Below are 22,177 nucleotides of genomic sequence, written 5' to 3'. Positions count from 1 at the left end.
AGTGAATTATATCTCAATAAAATAAAATATACCAAATAAAAATGTATTAACCAAAGGCTCATGCATACGTCACTGCACCACAGTCTTCATAGAGTGAGATGGAAAATAGCTGCCCTTCATAGAGGATTACAAAACTCACAGCAAGCTGTGGCATCTGTACTAGTTTCGCACTTACATCGTGCCTGCCCCTCCATCAGCCGACCCCTCCTCTTCTAGGTGCTGGTGAGGTGGCAGGCTTGGGCAAACCTGCTCTGTATCCCAGGTCCAAACTGGCTGGAGGGACAGGCACCAGATCCAAGAGCAGACAACTGACAGAGGGGTCAGTGACCTCCCAAGAGTTGTTGCCAGACAACCTCTCCCCAAACAAGGGCAATATCATAGGATGCTGACTTAAAAATATGGAAATACTCAGATGTACAGTGGAGGACAGTGAGGCTGCTAGAACACTTAAGAGAAGCAGCCTGTGAGTGAGCCAAAATTTGAAGGAAGCGGAAACTATGAACAAACAGAACTGATGGAAGTGGATAAAAGGAAGTCAAGATGGTGGACACAGAACAACCTAGACTGTGAAGACCAGCTGGGTCACAAAACCTTTTGTTCAAATTAGACTGCTCTGGGTTTCCGGTGGACTTTCTGGTTCTGGTCTCTAATTTATTCCTAGCGCACCAAGCTGAAGGCAGTGTCTTTGCTTTAGCTTTCTCAGCAAATCTTAGAAGCCATGGAGTCCTGCTAACTTTCCTTTGGCATCGCTCACCCTTTGGTGCTCTCTCCCCCTCCAATTGCTCTGCCACCAACCTGGACCACAGTCCCAGTTCTGAAAGTAAGCAGGACAGCCCTCCACAGTCTTTCCTGGCCCCAGGTTCTCCCTGATCCATAAAGGAGTGCCTGATTATTTTCCCCTTTAAAGAGCACATCTCTGTATTTCCTACTCCCAAACCACAACTGTTTCTGTTTTAAGGCAGAAGTTCTGTTTTTTAAGGCACACAGTTCTGTTTTAAGGCAGAAGTTATTTCCACATTCATCCTTCCCATAGACCCTAATAATTTTCCACTACATTCCAAATAACCTTGGGTATTCAAGACGTTCCCCCTTCCCAAAAATTTCTATCCCTCCCATCAGCCCATCCTAAGTCAATGCTACCTTCTCCATGGAGCCTTTTTAATTATACCATGTATCCATGAAGGCATCTCTTCTTAAAATCTGGTGAGAAAACACAGCACTTAATTCCACAGAACCTTTTGTTTCATGTTTGTTTCCATAACTAGAGTGTAAATTCTAATAAGACAATGCATTATATTTTTGTAGCTCTCTCTCATTCACTAAGACCAATAACAACAGAGTTCACATTAATAGTGTTCAGTGAAGACCTATCGATTGAAGTTGATAGAGAAACACGATTGAGATCCTAAACTGTTTTTGGTTGGTCCAGAAAGTGTCTCATTCAACAGGGATTCCAATCTTCTCTTCCATTGCCTTCCTCAACAACCCTTTTCCAGACTCCCTTGCAGTAAGGGGAAGTCACATGAAAGCAGAGGCCAACAGGATATAAGTAGAAGCTAATGGGAGGTTCCTGGGAAAGCCTCTGATATACACTTTGCTTCCTATTACTTCTTCCTCTTCCTGTTCCCCTAGAAAGGGGGGTGTCATGGCTGGGCCATACTGTAACCATGAGGAAATGGCCAAGAAATCTGTAGAAACCTCAGTCTTGACAACCAGCCAGCAACCACATACTATTGACTTACTTTGTGAGAAAAAAAATACCAAGGGGTGCCTAGGTGGCTCAGTCGGTTGGGCATCCAACTCTTGATTTCAGCTCAGGTCATGATCTTAAGTTTCCTGGGTTTGAGCCCTGAATCTTGTTCCCCCGCTGTCGACGCAGAGCCTGCTTAGGATTCTCTCTCTCCCTCTCCCTCTGCCCCTCTCTGCATGCATACACACACTCTCACTCTCTAAATAAATAAACAAACAAAAAAAAAAACCACCAACTCAGTCAAGGTTTGTCTACTGGCTTTTCTGTTACACACAACCAATTGTTACTCGTGCATTGCTTCTCAAGACACAAACAGGACATGGGGCACCTGGGTGGTTCAGTCAGTTAAGCATCAGACTCTTAATTTCTGCTCAGGTCATAATCTCACAGTTCCTAAGATCGAGCCCCAAGTGGGGCTCTGCACCGACAGTCAGGAGCATCCTTGGGATTTTCCCTCTCTCACACGTGTGCTCTGCCCCTCCCCCACTTGCTCACTCTTTAAAAAAAAAAAAAAAAAAAAAAAGACATAAGCAGGATAAATACAGCAATATAAACCAAAGACAAAATACACAGCAAACAGCCACAGAAGCTAACTCACAATGTACTACACACACATCCATATACGTAACATCCCTACCTATATAAGCATAAGAAAAGAACAACAGGGCAGTATCTATGTGCGGTGTTTATAACACCAAAAGTATAGCTACTCCTTAAAATACCTTATCCACAGCTTGACAAAGAAAACCCTAACGTTAATGTTTTCAAAAAGAGCTGTTACTTTTTGATAACATGGCACTGATATTCCTATAGCCAGGATCCCTTCCTGTTTACAGTCAAATGGAATGGGATGCCTTGCATTTTTCTAGGAGAAATTAAATGAGAAGTGATGCTATGAACACAGAACATCCAGAGTAAGTTTCAAAGGTTTCACATGAACTGGTTATGTAAGAAAAAATTTTAATAAGGAAAAATATGACATTCTGTTCTGCTTAAAATAACAAGTACTTCTAATATCACAGCTTTGGTTTTGCTTAAGTAAGATGTTTGCTTGTATTTTATCAGTACTTTCTGGGAATTTTTTTTAAGTTCTTATTTTAATCACCCAGTGTTCATCACAACAAGTGCCCTCATTAATCCCCATCATCTATTTAACCCATCCCCCACCCACCTCCTCTCTGGTAACCATCATTTTATTCTCTATAGTTAAGAGTCTGTTTCCTGGTTTGTCTTTTTCCCCCCCTTTTCTTCTTTTGTTTCTTAAATTCTACACATGAGTGAAATCATATGGTATTTGTCTTTCTCTGATTTATTTCACTTAGCATTATAATCTCTAGGTCCAAATCTGTGGTTGCAAATGGCAAGATTTTTTTAAGTTTTTTTTTTTTAACGTTTATTTATTTTTGAGGCAGGGAGAGACAGAGCATGAACGGGAGAGGGTCAGAGAGAGAGGGAAACACAGGATCTGAAACAGGCTCCAGGCTCTGAGCTGTCAGCACAGAGCCTGACGCGGGGCTCAAACTCACGGACCGCGAGATCATGACCTGAGCCAAAGTTGGACACTTAACCGACTGAACCACCCAGGTATCCCTTTTTTTTTTTTTTCTTTTCTTTTTTGAGACAGAGAGTACAAGCAGAGTAGGGGCAGAGAGAGAGAGGGAGAGAGAGAGAATATGAATGAATCTCAAGCAGGCTCCACACCATCAGCACAGAGCCTAATGTGCAGCTCAAACCCACGAACCATGAGATAATGACCTGAGCTGAAATCACGAGTCACATGCTTAACCAAATGAGCCACCCAGGTGCCCCGTTCTTTTTTATAGCCAAATAATATTCCATTGTCTATACAACACACATTTCTTCTTCATCCATTCGTCAATCGATGGACACTTGGGCTGTTTCGATAGTTTGGCTATTGTAAATAATGTTACTATAAACATAGGCGCACACGTATCCCTTTGACTATTTTTGTACTCTCTGGGTAATTACCCAGTGGTGCAACTGCTGGGTGGTAGGGTAGTTCTATTTTTAACTTTTTGAGGAACCTCCCTACCTTCCAGCATGGCTGCACCAGTTTGCATTCCCACCAACAGTGCAAGAGGGTTCCCTTTTTCTCCACATCCTTGTCAACACTTATTGCTTGCACTATTGATTTTAGCCATTCTGACAGGTGTGAGGTGATAGTTCATTGTTGTTTTAATTTGCCTTTCCCTGACAAGGAGTGAGGAGTGATAAGCATCGTTTCATGTGTCTACTGGCTACCTTATGTCTTTAGAGAAATGTGTGTTCATTTCTTCTGCACATTTTTTAATTGGATTATTTGGTTTTGGGGCATCGAGTTTTAGAAGTTCTTTGTATTTTGGGTACTAAACTATCACATGTGCCATTAGCAAATAGCCTCTCCCATTCCACAGGCTGCCCGTTAGTTTTGTTGATTGTTTCCTTTGCTGTGTAGAAGCTTTTTATTTTGATGCCGCCCCAATAATTTATTTTTGCTTTTGTTTCCCTTGCGGCAGGGGACATACCTAGAAAAAAGTTGCTACAGCCCATGTCAGAGAAATTACTGCCTATGCTCTCTTCTAGAATGTTTGTGGTTTCAGGTGTCACATTTAGGTCTTTAATCCATTTTGGATTTGTTGTTGTGTATGGTGTAAGAAAGTGGTCCAGTTTCATTCTTTTACATGTTGCTGTCCAGTTCTCCCAACACCATTTGTTGAACAGACCATCTTTTCCTGTTGGATACTTTTTCCTGCTTTGTCAAAGATTAATCAAGCACATAATTGTGGGACTACTTGGGACTTTTTTAAAGGTATAAGTTTGAAAGGATTTTAATATTTTTTAGGGATCCGGTTCTATTATAAATCTAATAAAAGAATGTACAAGTTGTACTGTGCAGCAAAATTGGTATTTTTGTCTTTTTCCTGTTACTTTTCATTATGTGAAACAAATTAAACACGAACACCCTATCTTCACACATATGTAACAGTGAAAATTCACCCACACTATCTCTACATGGAGACAGACTAAAATAACAACAACAAAAAACTGTATACAACTTTCAGCTTAAGTAGAAACAAACATTGACAATAAAAAGTCAACCAAAAGAAATGCACACTTCTGACAGTAACCACCCTGAGCTTTCTTTCCATCTGGAGACCGTTTGAGGCCCTCCGGAGAATTTGAATACTATCCTAACTGCACCCTAACTCCTCATAAGCCAGTCTTCAGGCTCCAAACGTTTATCAACTGTAAAAGCCAAAACAACTTTCTAACCAGATTGTACCAGCTCTGACACTATACAAAGTTACAAAAGGCACTTTCTGTCTCACATCAGTGGCTCAGAAACTGGACAGGAATGGAAGGCTCTGGATTCTCACATTCTTATCTGTGTCTTTACTGGTGTCACGTAACCTCTCCAGACTTCAAGGACTTCCAACATTCCAGGAGCCAGACAGGCATTTACTCACAGCAAGTTATTAATCCAAAAACCTAAGAACCAGGCACTATTCTAGGTACTGGCAAAGGATAGACAGAAGATACCACCACCCTCGAGGGGGCTGAAAGTGTACTGGAATCCAGCATGTGAGCAAGGTTAGGGGCAAAGCTTCCAGAACGTTCAGTTTTTATTAGACCAGTAGCGGCAGATGAATGGAAATCCCAACCACAAAACAATGTCACATCATCTTGATTCAATTCATTAACTTCCCTACTTCAATTTTAATGAAGCGTCAAGAGGAAGAGCTTTCATTCGGGTAAATTAAATGGTTAAGTCTCAAATTTTTCGCTCATTCACATCTAAGTTTTCAAGGTACACAATTATGATGTAAGCACCATGAAAATGGTTTCAAAAGGGGAAAAAAAATCACCCTTTAAATATGATTCCCACATTTACTTGTTCATTAATACTGCAAATAAACAAATTCAAAAATGATTTCAGGGGCACCTGGGTGGCTCAGTCAGTTAAGCATCCGACTTTGGCTCAGGTCATGATCTTGCGGTCCATGAGTTTGAGCCCCGCGTCGGGCTCTGTGCTGACAGCTCGGAGCCTGGAGCCTGTTTCAGATTCTGTGTCTCCCTCTCTCTCTGACTCTCCCCCATTCATACCCTGTCTCTCTGTCTCAAAAAAAAAAAAAAAGTTAAAAAAAACTGACTTCAGTGTAAACTCAACACTGTAAATGAACGTCAAGAAACCAACAGACAGGACAAAGCAGATATCTTAGAGGCCACTTGGGATGTGTTTCCTCATTTTTAGAATACAGTGGTCAGGCATTCCTTCCAGCTCCAGGGCAAGAGTTAGGAGACCAGGACTTTAACTGAAATTCATTAGATTAAAGATTAAAAAGCCCCAAAGTATTTTTTAAATTAACTACAATGTCTTTGTCTATGGCTCTGGACAAAATTCTTTTTAATTTTTTTTCTAATGTTTATTTATTTTTGAGAGAGAGAGACAGAGACAGAGAAACAGAGTGCAAGCAGGGGAGGGACAGAAAGAGAGGGAGACAGAATCTGAAGCAGGCTCCAGGCTCTGAGCTGTCAGCACAGAGCCTGATGCGGGGCTAGAAGCCATGAACTGTGAGATCATGATTTGAGCCAAAGCTGTATGCTTAACCAACTAAGCCACCCGGGCACCCCTGGACAAAATTCTTAAACTTCTGGAGAGCAAGTTCCTCATAGATGAACCAGGAAAAAATCTATTTCAGGGTAAATACATTCAGAATACCATCACCAAAAAGGATGAAAATACATCCACAAAGAAAAGAAATGGTCATTACTTGTGAAGAAAATAAGAGGGTCATTACTTGTGAAGAAAATAAGAGAGCAATACAATTTGGGGCATGAAATAAGCAACAAGTTTAAGCAAGGAGGCATTACTGGCATAAACAGTAAAGCATCCATTTCACAAAACATATCTTTCCCTTTAAGGGAATAAATCCTCCAGATCTTTGGAGGTCTCTCCAGGTCTCTGCTTATCATGGTAAGACAGAGAAGCTGAAAATGGCAACCCTAGCAAGCTGTCAGGACACAACAAACCCACACACCCTTTGGATCATTAACCATAACATTACTTTTCAAATTCTGCTTTGGTTAAAGAGCAAATGACCACAAGCTTTTTCATTTCTTGTAAAATAAATAGAATAGTATAGCCACTATTCCAGATCATCTAAAAATGACTTCCTTTCCTGCGACTTTTAATAGCTTAAAGGAAGTTCTATCACCTTCATAGAAAACTTTTTAATTTCCTAAGTGCACTTTGCAAACGTAACTGCTCCCCCACCCCATGTCTTTACACAAGATAATACTGTAAATAAGGCTTGTGAAATTCTGTTATCAATGGCAATAACGTATGCTCTTCTAGAAACTAAAGGCTTCACAGTCCGTGTGCAACTGGCAGGGGGCACATGCCTTTCTGGGTAAGTGCCCTTGGGCAACGAACTCAACCTATGAAAACCCAGCTTCTTAAGTTGCAAATGGTATTTACTATAAGAATGAGCACCAGGGCACCTGGGTGGCTCAGTCAGTTGAGCCTCTGACTTCAACTTCCACTTGGGTCATGATCTCACGACTCGGCTTGTGAGTTCAAGTCCTGCGTTGGGCTCTGTGCTGACAGCTCAGAGCCTGGAGCCTGCTTCGGAGTCCGTGTCTCCCTCTCTCTCCCTCTGTCCCTCCCCCTTCCTCCCTCCCCCCCAAAATAAACATTAAACAAAATTTTTTTTAAAGAACGAGCACCAAATAAGACTGTGACAAGTAAATGCTAACCCATGTGAAATGCTTATATAGCTATTCACTAAGTGCTAAAAAATTAAATAAAAACCTATTATCCGCTACTACAACCACAATTATTATTATTCTTAGAAACTTATAAATATGTTTTAGTACATCTCAGATAATGTTTTCGAAAAGCTCAACTGATAAGTAGATTATGAGGCAAATTAAAACAAAATTTATTGGGGCGCCTGGGTGGCGCAGTCGGTTAAGCGTCCGACTTCAGCCAGGTCACGATCTCGCGGTCCGTGAGTTCGAGCCCCGCGTCGGGCTCTGGGCTGATGGCTCGGAGCCTGGAGCCTGTTTCCGATTCTGTGTCTCCCTCTCTCTCTGCCCCTCCCCCGTTCATGCTCTGTCTCTCTCTGTCCCAAAAATAAAAAAAATTAAAAACGTTGAAAAAAAAAAAATTAAAAAAAAAAAAAACAAAATTTATTATCTCCAACTTAAAACAATAGTAATCTACTCACTGCTATTTTTTTTTTTTTAAATTTTTTTTAACGTTTATTTATTTTTGAGACAGAGAGAGACAGAGCATGAACGGGGGAGGGGCAGAGAGAGAGGGAGACACAGAATCGGAAGCAGGCTCCAGGCTCTGAGCCATCAGCCCAGAGCCCGACGCGGGGCTCGAACTCACGGACGCGAGATCGTGACCTGAGCTGAAGTCGGAGGCTTAACCGACTGAGCCACCCAGGCGCCCCTACTCACTGCTATTTTAAATTGAAGATATTTTATATGCACCTTCATTTAAACAAATCCAACAGCTAAAAATGGATATTCACATCCACATGCCAAAAATAGGTTGGGAGATGACTATTCATTTTAAAGGAATCATCACTGATCCCTCTTAAATAATAAGCATAGTTTAGTCACATGTAAAATATGATTACACACACACACACACACACACACACACACAATAGAAGCCCACAGAGCTGAATACGTATCAATTCCATTCCATTCCAACTTTTCTTCCTAATATAAATTCTCAGTTTTGGTACACATGTCATTCAAAAAGGTGCCCTCCAGCACCTTCCAAAGGTCAAACAAATGCTCACCGATGCCACTAGCTTCCACCATGGAACCCACTCCCGCTCCGTTCCTTTGTTTTGTTCAGTGAGAACTGAGGGAGTACATTTACTCACAACCCCACGTTCAGCTTTAAAGCTTGTGGAATGAAAACTTCAAAGTCACAAAATGTGAAGGTCTTTACAAAGTTGCCTCTCTGTTCTCTGGACAAAGCAGCACTTTTTAAAACCTTTTGTTCCATGATTGTCAAGGTAAATCAGTACTGCAGACACTCTGGCAGATGCTGCCAACAGGCACCAAACCATCTTACAGCAAACAAAAACCTGTTAACTGTGGTTAAGTGATACATCCGGTTTCTGGATGTCGGACCGCTCACCAATAGTTTTGCATAGACATACCAGCCTGTTAGATGATGTCAATTAAGACAAGCAGTCAACTGTCAAAGATTTCAGAGTTCACAACATAAATATTTAATTTAACCGCCACAATTCTCCTAGACTGGCAATGAAAATAGTCCAAGTAGGTCATTTACCTCCTTTCACATCTCTGCTCTAGATACTTTCCAGCATTCACAATAAAATGGACACAGGGATGGGGCGCCTGGGTGGCGCAGTCGGTTAAGCGTCCGACTTCGGCCAGGTCACGATCTCGCGGTCCGTGAGTTCGAGCCCCGCGTCGGGCTCTGGGCTGATGGCTCGGAGCCTGGAGCCTGTTTCCGATTCTGTGTCTCCCTCTCTCTCTGCCCCTCCCCCATTCATGCTCTGTGTCTCTCTGTCCCAAAAATAAATAAAAAACGTTGAAAAAAAAATTTAAAAAAAAAAAAAAAATGGACACAGGGAAAATGTTTCCATTTCCAGAAACCATCATGCAATTCAGAAGAAAATGAACTTATGTAGACAACTTTTCTACATGCTTACAGGATTATCTCAACCTTAAAATTGAGGGAATATACATGAATGGAAAGGAAAAAAATCTGCTCTGATTTCTGTTCAAAAAAAGTTTCTTAAGTTTATTTATTTTTGAGAGACACAGAGTATGAGTGGGGGAGGGGCAGAGAGGCGGGGGGGGGGGGGGGGGGGGGGGGCGGGGAAAGGGAGAATCCCAAGCAGGCTCCTTGCTGTCAGTGCTGAGCCTGATGCAGAGCTTGACTGAATGAACTCTGAGCTAATGACCTGAGCTGAAATCAAGAGTTGGATGCTTAACCAACTGAGCTACTCAGGTGCCCCCCCTTTATTTCCTTCTTCCTTTAAAAGGAAAAAAAGAATGTAAAATTGCTCAATCCACAGTGCAAGATGAATTACACTCACAAACATCAGTTTTCCTTAGCAATACTTTATTTCTCCAAAACTAAAGAGAAGCACTGTATCAGTGTCAGAAATTTAAATTAAGCCACCAAATCACTATTTAATTTTTAAAATATTTTCTTGGATGATCAGAAATTAAAATATTATAAATATTAGCTATGCTGATCTACACTTTTTCCACAATGACCAAAAAAAGTGTCAGTCGCTCCATACTTTGACCTTAAACGCTGGAAGGCACAGACCCCAACTACCACATTGTATCAGCAACCTTAACCTTGTACCCAGGCAAGTCACACAGACCCCAGCCTTCATTTCCACCTCTCATCTCTCCTAACCTTCTCTATTTTTGTTAAAGGGAATTAACCAAGGGACACCTGGGTGGCTCAGTCAGCTAAGCGTCCAACTTTGGCTCAGGTCATGATCTCCCCATTTATGAGTTCGAGCCCTGCATCAGGCTCTGACAGTGTGGAGCCTACTTAGGATTCTCTCCCTGTCTCCCTCCCTCCCTCACTCTCTCTGCCCCTCCCCAACTTGTGCTCTAAATCAAAAATAAACTTAAAAAAAAAAAAAAAAAAGGAATCAACCAAGCAATGGGAAAAAAGACACGGCAAACTTACCTGACTAGTAAGTCATACTGTCCTCATTTGTCACATAAAGTCTCTAGGTCCAGATCAAAACAGGTCTAAAAGTCACTTTCAAATATGTGAGTTCTCTTACTTATTAGATGTCTGCTTTTCTTCCTATGTTCTACACATCCCCTTGCTGTGAGCCTTAGCATCCTGGTCACAAAGATAATCACTGGATGCCTGCTTCTTCAACCTGGTGGCAGGCACATCATTCAGTTGGCCAAACTATACCATGTGCCATGCTCAGAGACTGGGCCGGTACTGACAGGGCCTTTAGGGTGGACAACCACATGTCCAGGTTTACCCGGGACGATCCCAGTTTATCCCTGTTGTCCGGCATAGTTTCACTCTTAAAAGCATCTTTAAATTTTTTTTATATTTATGAGAGACACAGCATGAGTGGGGGAGGGGCAGAGAAAGAGGGAGACACAGAAGCAGGCCCCAGGCTCTGAGCTGTCAGCACAGAGCCCAATGCGGGGCTTGAACCCATGGACCCTGAGATCAATATCTGAGCCAAATTCAGACGCTCAACTGACTGAGCCACCCAGGCGTCCCCTACTCTTAAAAGCATCTTGATAGGGACTATATATGGTCTCTCTACTTCTAAGGCAGGGTTTCTCAGCCTCAGCACAAGTAACTTTAAGCTGGATCATTTCTTGTTGTAGCAGGCTATCCTGTGCTTGCAGGACGTAAAGCAGCAAGGCATCACTGCCCTCTCCTCACTAGATGCCAGTAGCACTTCCCAGTTATGACAACCAAAAATATCTCCAAGGGGGTAGATTCATCCCTTTGAGAACAACTCCTCTCAGGAAAAGGAGTCACTGTTCTCTGCAATTACCAGGCAATAAGAAAGACGCAAGACTCGGGGCGCCTGGGTGGTTCAGTCGGTTAAGCGTCTGACTTCAGCTCAGGTCATGATCTTGCGGTCCAGGAGCTCGAGCCCTGGGTCAGGCTCTGTGCTGACAGCAAGCTTTGGATTCTCTGTCTCTCTCTCTTTCTGCCCCTCCTCCGCTTGTGCTCTCTCAGAAATAAATATTTAAAAAAAAATTTTTTTAATTAAAAAAAAAAAGACGCAAGCCTTAAGCTCTCATCACCGTGCAAGAGCGCCAATCTCAGGGTGGAGCCAACTGAGGGAAATGCTAGAGATGCAAAGACAGACATGTCACTGTGGGAACCCCTGGATTCAGGTGCACCTAAGCAAGCCCTCTTCCTCAGACTTCGCTCATAGGAGCCAAGAAATCCTTTTGCTTCAACTAATTTTAATCGGGTTTCTCTCACTTGCAACTGAAGGAAGTGAATGAGGATGTAACGCATGTTTTATGTCAAAAATTCGAACTGTCAAGAAAGGAAAAGGGCGCAGATTAATTCTGAACCCTATCTTGTGCTTTCCACAAAAAGAGGACACCAACTCTAGCTCTAGGGATACAAGGGGGGAACTTCCCCACTGAACTCCTAGTCTCTCCCTTTAAAGAGCCTGAAAGCCTCTGCCCTTCATCTCCAGGCAGTGGTTTCCAGCCAGTGCAGCCAGGGCTAAAGGGAAGAGGGGTGCCATCTGCACACCCCTGCATCTGAAGAATTACAGTCATCGTAAGCATTTCTTTCTTCCGGAGATCGTTTCTTAAACTTGTTAGAACCTAAGTAGTTAGCCAGGAAAGAGGAAGGAGAGATCTTTTGAGCTCGCTGATAGTTTAATACATTCTAAATTCTCACAGGCTCTTTTCCTCCTCCTCTCTTGGACAAAGGGGTAGAAATCTAAAGGCCTAAAGTCCCTTCTCAGATGTTGCCAGAGGCATTTTCTTCTCTGTAAACATCCAAAGGGAACCATCATGATTCCATGGAGATAAAAACAGAAAAATCAGCAGTGTTTTCATTTACTTCTTAAAAAAAAAAAAAAAAAAAAAAAAAAGATTGAAGACTGTTTGAATAAAGTATTCGACTTTAAGTGCCAACACAATAAAGTCTGGAATAGAGGCACTTTCTTAATGTCCTAGTGATTGTTTATCCAGACATCTTATTCCCACCTTTTCTCCCTACCTCCAATTACCTATTCTCAGTTTAACATCCAGATTCCATCCACTCCCCCCATTTCAAACAGACTATGAAACAAAAGTCCTACAAGTCATGTATTATTTATTAACCAAAGAATGTGGTGGGGAAGAAATTAAAACACAATTAACTACGGAAAACTATCTTGCCACCCACCTCACAGAGAAAATAAATCTACTGGTAAGAACATCCTCAATGTCCTGACACAAATCTCCAAATGTGCCTGAGTGTGCACCCATCTTCTCCACCCCTTCTAGGAGTGAAGTAGATGAAAGGCGTGTCCCCCCTTCACCTGGAATCTGAATTCCATCTTCTACATTCAGAAATACTTTGTACTCTGAAATATTCCCAGAATATTCAATCCCCTCCTCTCCATTGGATACCTTCATTAGCAATGTCCAAATCTCACTCATTAACCAATACTTTGGGAGGCTCCTTTATTTTCCTCATACCCTCTGCAGTCAGGCTCCCATTCCTGCTGTGCCATAAGCTAATCTCCCAGTTATTACCAATGTCACCGTCCTTTTTTTTTTTCCCCCAGTAAAACTAACATGCAGTGTTATATTAGCTTCAGGTGTACAATATAGTGATTCAACACTTCTACAGATTACTCAGTGCTCTTTAGTACAAATGTACTTTTTTTTTTTTAATGCTCTTTTATTTTGAGAGAGAGAGAGAGAGAGAGAGAGGAGAGAGCGAGCGTCCACGCACAGGGGAGAGGGGGAGAGAGAGTCCATGCTGCCAGCACAGAGCCCGATGCAGGGATCAATGTCACTAACCAAGAGATCAAGTCAGAAACAACCAACTGAGCCACCCAGGCACTCCAAGACAAGTGTACTCTTAATCCCCTTCACCTGCTTCACCCATCCCCACCCACCCAGCCTCCGCCGCCCCCTCCCCCCCCAACACACACTCACCTCCTCTCTGGTAACTATCAGTTAGTTCTCTATAGTTGAGAGTCTCTTGTTTTGTTTGACCAATGAACTGGCTTAATGCAATGTCACCTGTATTGCTAGAACTGGTCCTCTTTGTAAGGCGACCTTGTCTCCTCTCTCCTACTTTGTCTGTGACTTGTGCGACCCTAGCCAAATTTTCCACCATCTCCACTTCTTCCCCCCACAATCGTTACTGCTCTCAAATCTCCCCCTCAAGCTCTTCTACCCACCCTTTAACAGTTGTGTTCCCCAGGATTTGCCCAGCCACACTGCATTCTGCGTCTACATCTCTCTCCCAGCAGGTTTGCTATCCAGTTGCATGGTGTCATTTCCTACCTATATGCTGTGTCTCCAGAATCTTTGCCTCTAGCTTTAGTCCTTGTTCTTGAAATACATACTCAAAAAAGGAAGCAAAGTACTGAATGTGTCCACTGGATAGCTGAGAAGCACCTCAGCTTCAACATATCCAATCCAAAAAATGTATCCTCTCTCCATAAAACCTGTTCCTCTAGCTGGACTACCTCAGTGAATAGCACTCAACTGCCCAGGGCAGGAACTGAGGAATCCTCCTGGGTGCCTCCTTCCTCAACCCCCACACCCAATCACCCACCAAAACTTGCAGCCTCTGTATCCTGACCCCTCCTAAAGAATCAGCCTCATCTGCTACCAGAGTCTCTGGCCTAGGTGAGTGACCTCCCAACCTCCAGTTTCCCTTTCCTCAAAGGCATTCTCAAAACCTCTGCCTGAGAAACTGTTCTAAAATGCAATTCCTATGATGCCAAAGTCCTCTGCTCAAAACGTTTCCATCACTCCCTACTGTGTTACAAATGAAGCCTGAAGTCCTTACCCTCCTTCACCTGGCCCTTCTCACTCCTGCCCCTGTTGGCTCTGCAGCCCCATTGCTCTCACTGGGCAGGAGCTGTGGCCTCTCTCCCTGGCTACCAGAGCTGTCCCTCCAGCCCTATAGCACAATATCTCTCCAGTCTCCAGGCCTCTGGCATGCATTTAACTGTGCTTGGAGAATCCTTCTTCCCTACCCTCAGCATGGAAAGCTCCTAGCTTTCCTTGTGGCCTCAGCTTAGAAGTTACTACTTTCTTGAAGTCTTTGACTCCCTAGATAGTCCTCTTAACTATGGCCATAGCATCCCAATCTTACTCAACAATATGAATGACAATGCTTAATTAATCTTCCATCTGCCCCACCGGAACTCTGACTTCTGCGTGGATACACAAGATCTCTGTTCACTGTTAAGCCTCTAGCAACTTGCCCACAATAGGTGGAGTTTAACGACTTAGGATGACACTTTGTCCCCGCTGTCATGAAGTTATTATAGTGATAACTTTGTCCCCGCTGTCATGAATGAAGTTATTATAGTGATAACTGTGAAAAGATTTTTAATTTTTTTTTCCTATGCTTAGCAAACACATACAGGGGTCACTATGAATCAGTTTTCAAAGTACTTTAGAAATAATTAACTACTTCTAGACACATTTATGGAGAAAAACCACTATCCACATTTTACACAAGAGGAAATCAAGGCACAGAGGAGTTAAACAAATTGCCCAAGGTTACACAGTAAATCTGACATCAAAGACCATGCTCTTCAATATTTTTGCTATGCTTCCTTTGACCTGCACTTCACAAAGAAAAACAAAACTATCTGTCACAGTGACAGAAGTACCATCTGCCAGATTCTGAAATAAAAGTAATGACAGGTCAATGACACTCCACTCCCTTGTACTTCTTTGGCTTTGTCCCCAACACTTTCAAGCAAAGAGCTTCAGTAATATGCTGGATTTCAACACATTATTACAGATGGTTTCTTCTCTTTAATAAATGAGAGGCCTAGGGGCGCCTGGGTGGCGCAGTCGGTTAAGCGTCCGACTTCAGCCAGGTCACGATCTCGCGGTCCGTGAGTTCGAGCCCCGCGTCAGGCTCTGGGCTGATGGCTCGGAGCCTGGAGCCTGTTTCCGATTCTGTGTCTCCCTCTCTCTCTGACCCTCGCCCGTTCATGCTCTGTCTCTCTCTGTCCCAAAAATAAATAAAAAACGTTGAAAAAAAAAAATAAATAAAAAATAAATGAGAGGCCTATATTCAGCACTATACTTCAAAATATTGTTAACCTGAAAGAGGAAAAAACACGTGTTCACAAACTATTTCTACTATCTGTACTGGGTAAGCCACAACTGTGTCCAAGTTCAACCAAAGGAAGTCAGAATGGCGCTCTTTTGATGATGGGGACGATAATAACACCTACCATAGGCCAGGCACAGTTCTGAGATCCTTTAAAATGTAACATTAGGATTAAATCATACTACCCAGTAGGCAGAGTTCTTACGATCTCCATTTTACTAACAATGAAACGGAAAGTCAGGCACTGAGGGTCTAAGTGATTTGCCCAAAGTCTAGCAGTCTACACTGCTGATAAGTGGTGGAGCCAACTTTATAGTCAGAGATAAAAACACTCACCTTCTTAAAGAGTACTAAACAGCCTGTATTCAGACCTGAAGTGACATTACTCTGGCCAAACTGATTTCCTCCAGCCACACACCTCACCATGACTCGCTACCAGATGGTGATGGAATGCATACCTTGACACCCAAGGGCAGACAGTGCCCATGGGTGAACACGTCAACAAGGAAGGAGAAATCACACTCACCGTTGAAATATTAAGTAGCACAGGATTAACATCTTCCTCAGGAAGCACAAGGAGGAAATTCTAGTTCAACCAGGGAGGCAGGCTTCCAGGGCAACAACACGGGTGTGATACCCGTGAAGCTTGAGACCTACATGTAAAGCGTCAGAGATTTGTGTGTGTGTGTGTGTGTGTGTGTGTGTGTGTGTGTGTAAAAGAGAAGGATGTCAAGCCTTCCTCATTACAAAAGCATTCCCTTGGCAAGTCTACAAATCATGTTCCTATATGAGGATAATCAAATACAGCAGGCTGTGGTTGCTGCTTGCTTTGTGTCCTGTCACAAAATACCAACCAATCCCTGCCTAAAAATCATGTTCATCTGACCTAACTAGACTGAAAGGTACCAGAGTTCTTAATGCACATCGTGTTTATGAATATTAACATCATTTTTTTCTTCTGATACCAATACAAGAAGTCTAACTTAATGAAGTGAAAAGACTTTAATTTTTGTTTGTTCTTGATTCAGACCAGCAACTGACACTTAAACTGGTTTCCTGTGATCATCCACACTAAGCTGATAATTTATCAAAAAAAATTTCACTAAGGGACTGCAAAATTCATGGGTACGTTACTTTAATTTTTTTTTTATTTATTTTGAGAGAGAGAGCATATGTATGCAAGTGGGAAGAGGGGCAGAGAGACAGGGAGAGAATCCCAAACAAGGCTCTGCACTGACAGTGCAGAGCCCGACGTGGGGCTTGAACTCATGAACTGTGAGATCATGATCTGAGCTGAAATCAAGAGTCAGATGTTTAACTAACTGAGCCACCCAGGTGCTTCTCATGGGAACATTATTTACAGATTGTTGTCAAAGCTACTGGTTTAAAGTTTTTAAAATTAATTACAATACTTTATCATTTCATACTACATAAATTCACTAATAAGTTGTGTAGCAATCAAAAAATGCATTAATATGATACATCACAGAACATCTCATGTTTTTATAGAGTATCTATAAAACATAAATTAACAAAGTCTTTTTAAATGCCACTTGTAGGAAAAAGAGGTTGAACTAAATGAAATAGAGCTACTACATGTATCCACATGGATAAATCTCACTAATATGATAGGGGAGGGGGAGTTGCACATATAGTTTGAAAACCCTTATATAAATCTAAAAACATGCTATTATTTAGGAATTTGTACAGATATATTAAAGTGTCTGGGAATAATAAATGCTGGTTTGAGACAGTTGCTACCTCTTGGGGAGAAGGGATAGGTTGCTATTGGGGAGAGGCAGACAGGAACAATTTTTTCCCAACCTGTGAGGCTAATACAGAAATGTTTATTATGAGATTTTATATATATATACGTGTATATATATACACACACATATATATGCTCTTTACAGATACATTCTTCATATACATTTATGTAAACATATACGTGTGTAGCACAGTTTACATTTATTTATTTTGAGGGGGCCAGAGAGAGAAAGAGAGAGAGAACTCAAGAACACAAGCAGGGGAGGGGCAGAGAGAGGAAAAGAGAGAATCCTAAACAGGCTCCACACAGTCAGCACAGAGACCAACGTGGGGCTCGAGCTCACAAACCATATCATGACCCGAGCCAAAATCAAAGGACGCTTAACCCACTGTGCCACCCAGGTGCCCCTCTATGGTATACAGTTTTAATGAGCTAAGAACAGAGCTATTCCCATATGCTTCTCCACTAACATTTACAACCACTTATATCTTAATGAGAGAACATGTTACTTGAAAGACGATTTACACACAGTGTGCTTTCAATGAGTTAAGGTCACAGCTATTCCTATATGCTTCTGCATATACATTTACAAAAACTTACATCTTAATGAAACAAGAAGTTAGTGGAAAAATGCAATATCACACTTGTAGTTATTATGAGATTCTCTGTATCTTTATATATTTCTAAATTATTTCATAATTTTGGCAAAGCAAAAAATACTAATGCCAAAATATGAGAACAAAATGAAAATTTACTCTACCAAAGGGTGGAAGGAAGGAATGGGACACAAAGGAAGAAGGAACTTGGGGGGGGGGGGGGGGAGGGGAGGGGCACAGTAGAGATTAAGAGACAGAGACTGAGGGGAAGGAAATGATACTCTTTTAAGTAGAGATCTGAACCTAACTGATCCTAAATCAACAAATCTCCGAATGTCTATACTTCCTATACAAACAAGCAACCAGTTTTATTTACAATAATCATCCTACAGGGCCTTAAATTTTCTTTCAGTCATGGTCCTTGTACTGAGCTAATAAGAACTGTCTCCCAACTAGATCATGAAGTTTACACACATTCCAGATAACCAAGATTTATCATAATCACTTCCCCTAACACAAGACCGCAGTTACACCCCATTATGGAGACAGCTAATGATTGTGGTTAAGGGTTTTAGAGTCAGACAAAAGTGGGTTCACATTCCAGCTCCTCCACTGACAAATTATGTGATTTGAACAAGCTTTCACACTGTTCCTATTCACTGCGACATACAGTCAGCAATCACTTAGAGTACGATTTATGGTAACTTTGCAGACTACCCACCATTTTTATATCCTTCATAATTCTTGCCTCTTATGACCCAAAAAACAAACAAAACCGTAAGGTAGTCAAGAGCTATTAGAGTCACAGACTCAAAACAGCTTCTTTGGGGATTTGAGGATTCTTTCATAGATGACAGGATTACCTAATAGCTCTTAGGTACATCCCTCTTAGAGATGTCTCTGGCTGCCTTTTCTCATCTGGAATTTCTCATCGTGAATTTCCCTTAGCAAATACAAGCACTGTCCATTAGTTGTCAAGGTTTCCTGCAGGTTCAACACTAACATTAATGTCCTTTAAAAATATCACTGTAATTTTTAAGTATCTGAAGGCTCCATGAGATGTTATCATCTCAGTACCTGGAGCACAACTCTTTCTGTCACCTTCAACCACCACCCCCCCCATCAGTCCTCTGGACAGAGGCCTCCTGCTGACTGCTGGAGTCCCAGCTGCAGGTGGTTTGCTAGATTTACTGCAGCCTTACTGACACCTTCTACTTCACCTTCAAATGTTTGTGAACTGCAAATAAATTCTGGAGAATGTTTTCCCAAGATACCATTTAGCTTCGATTCATCAACTTACTTGCAAGACTTCAATATCCTGCACATTCAAACTTTAGAAGCCTTCCCAGAGTTTGTCAAATTTGTCTATCTTCTTGGTCACTGGTAATGAGGACATGAATGAATATACTCTTAGGGGTAATAAGCACTGAAAGGTTACCCAGTAGTCACTGGGCCAGAACAGACGTTTCTCAGGCAAGAAAAGGCCCTAATATTAAAACATGTGCCTACAATTTAAAGAATGACATCATACGTGTTAACATTTCACATCTGAATGCTTATTCTTAATGCTTTACATGTATTAACTTATTTAATCCAACTAGCATGCCTATACGGGGGATAGCATTATAATCTACATTTTATGGGTGACAAAACAGAGAAAAGCTAGGGGCACCTGGGTGGCTCTGTCAGTTGAGCTCATCGGACTCTTGATTTTGGATCAGGTCATGATCTCATGGTTGTAGGATTGAGCCCTACATCAGGTTCCATACTGGGTGTGGAGCCTACTTAAGATTCTCTCCATCTCCCTCTCCCCAGCTCACATGCGCTCTCAAAAAATAAATAAGCCAAACAACTTGATTAGGTTCCACCATCAGTGAATGGTTGAGGTAAGATATGGACCCAGACAGACCAATACCATCAACTTGCACTCTTAATCTTCTATGCTACACTGTGTCATCAGCTATTTTAAAAATTAAAACACAAAATGCCTGTTTTCTCCTCTTCCAAAAGTCAACAATGCTCCCTGGTCCCCTCCAAAAAAATAAGCAAAAAAAAAAAAAAAAAAAAAAAATGTGGTCAAAGGAACCCCAACAGATAAATAGGAGGACAGGGAAAACGCAACATGTCTGTAAGATACTGAGCACACCGGATGACTGACCCATAAAACATTCTAAATGAACACAGATGGCTAGTGGAGAGCTCTAAACAGAGACTATTCTAAATGGAGTCAAGGACCACCTGCAGCAAATAAGGTATTTGAAGCTTTTAAAGGCTGTCTAGGTCCATCTCCTAGCTCCAGTCAGACAGTATTTTTATAGAAAGTCTACATGCATACTGGAGACCAGCCCACTGTAGTAAAACCCCAAGAGAGAGTTTAAGACTTACCCCAGGTGATGCCCTGATTTGTCGGGGGTCCATGGTGATTTCTTTGAGGCAAAAAATACCTGAATCTTCTTTTACATTCAGGGAAAAATAATATTTGTAACTTATCAACGTTTTCAATAATATTTTGTTTCTATACTTCTCTAAATTCCACTCAATTCCAGGATCAGCATGAAATTTAGAATCACATTTCTCCATCAATATTGGGACGTGAAGTGGCAGAAAACACAATTCAAACTGGCTTAGGTCATTTAACAATATATCCAGACCTGGGCTTTAGACATAAAATAGTCTGTGGCTCCCACAGTGACATCAAAAACCCAGATGCAGTAAGCTGTCTGCTCCACACTCTTTACCTTGGCTCCACTCAGTCCTCCCAAGATGGTAGCAGCTCCAGGCCACACAACCAGATACCACAGAAGAGTAAAGAACCCTTTTGGTGAGTCTCCTCACACAAAAGGAAATCTTTTTCCCAGTCTCCAGCAGACTTCCTATCACGTCTCCATGACCAGAACTGAGAAACATCCTCATTCTGAAACCAGGTTACAAGCACAGAAAATAGGTTCACCATAATGGAGTTAAGAGTTCTGGGACCCTTAACCCTGAATGCATGTTTTTATCACTGCCCAGGTGATTCTAAAGGTCAGCTAGGATTGAAAAACACGGAGTTAGACTAATCCGCAGTGCCCTTAATCATCCTTCCCTGAGTCACCTGGGAAAAGGTAGAGACACCTGAACAAAATTCAAGCCAAAGAGAGAAAAGTAATGTTGGCTGGGCAAACAATAGAGTCTGCCCAACACTTAAATGCACGTTTGCAAAACACTTTCACACCATTTTACTCAATCCTCAGGCTGGGCTTTCTGCAACAGTCCCATTTTACAAATAAGGAAACTGAGACTCAGGATTACGATGTGAAATTCTTTTAAGTCTTCCAAATTTCTATATGTTTCAATGCAATAGCAACTTGGGAAATTTCCCCCGAAAGGAATTATGGCATGAACTATCTGTCTGAAACATTAATGTAAAGAAAGCAAAAAAAGGGGCGCCTGGGTGGTTCAGCTGGTTAAGCATCCGACTTCAGCTCTGGTCACGATCTCACAGTCTGTGAGTTCAAGCCCCACGTAGGGCTCTGCGCTGACAGCTCAGCAGATTCTGTGTCTCCCACTCTCTGCCCCTCCCCCACTCACAGGGGCACCCACACACGTACACTCTTTCCAAAATGAATGTCAAGAAAGAAAGAAAACTCTGATGTTGTCCTGAAGTAAACAAAACAAAAAATCAAGTAAATATTAAAGCAAATATTAAAATATCAAGGCCTAGGGGCACCTGGGTGGCTCAGTCGGTTAAGCGACGGACTTCAGCTCAGGTCACGATCTCGCGGTCCGTGAGTTTCAGCCCCTGGGCTGATGGCTCAGAGCCTGGAGCCTGCTTCTGATTCTGTGTCTCCCTCTCTCTCTGCCCCTTCCCCATTCATGCTCTGTCTCTCTGTCTCAAAAATAAATAAAGGTTAAAAAAAATTTTTTTTTAATAAAAATAAAAAAATAAAATATCAAGGCCTAAAAAAAGTACTAAAACCGAGACTTGGAAGACTGAAATTCTAGTCCTGGCTGCCATCAGCACCCTTCTCCGGGTCTGTGATAAGAGCAGGTTCACTCAGAGGGGCCCTACAGCTTAACTAACACACATCAAGAAAGCTAGACAATCTAACCTTACTAAAGAGCATTTTACATAACTATGTAAGTGCTTAATAACTGTAAGGACTGTTTGTTTAAAAAATATATTTTTTCCTCTAAAACAGAACAAGTTCGCCCAACACTGTCTAATGTAAACTTCGTGAGAAAAGCAT

At 41.9% G+C, this 22,177-nt stretch overlaps 1 protein-coding gene across 5 annotated transcripts in view; it reads right to left on the bottom strand.

The window, feature by feature from the left end:
• ARHGAP10 (Rho GTPase activating protein 10) overlaps positions 1-22,177 on the bottom strand; it is a 321,446-nt gene that overhangs the window by 295,024 nt on the left and 4,245 nt on the right. The window contains exon 1 of one of the 5 annotated variants that reach the window (XM_060655662.3): positions 13,433-13,703. The exons of 2 other annotated variants lie outside the window; for them this stretch is intronic. In XM_060655662.3, the coding sequence (XP_060511645.1) occupies positions 13,433-13,616 (184 nt within the window). In that variant the 5' untranslated portion in view covers positions 13,617-13,703. Of the gene's footprint in view, positions 1-13,432; positions 13,704-22,177 lie in introns of those variants that run through there. 2 more of the 5 variants (XM_060655657.3, XM_060655660.3) reach the window with 2 other exon arrangements.

Source organism: Panthera onca, chromosome B1, assembly GCF_046562875.1.
Source record: "Panthera onca isolate mPanOnc1 chromosome B1, mPanOnc1 haplotype 2, whole genome shotgun sequence".
Taxonomy (NCBI): domain Eukaryota; kingdom Metazoa; phylum Chordata; class Mammalia; order Carnivora; family Felidae; genus Panthera; species Panthera onca.
This window is presented reverse-complemented; position numbering and strand designations above follow the sequence as displayed.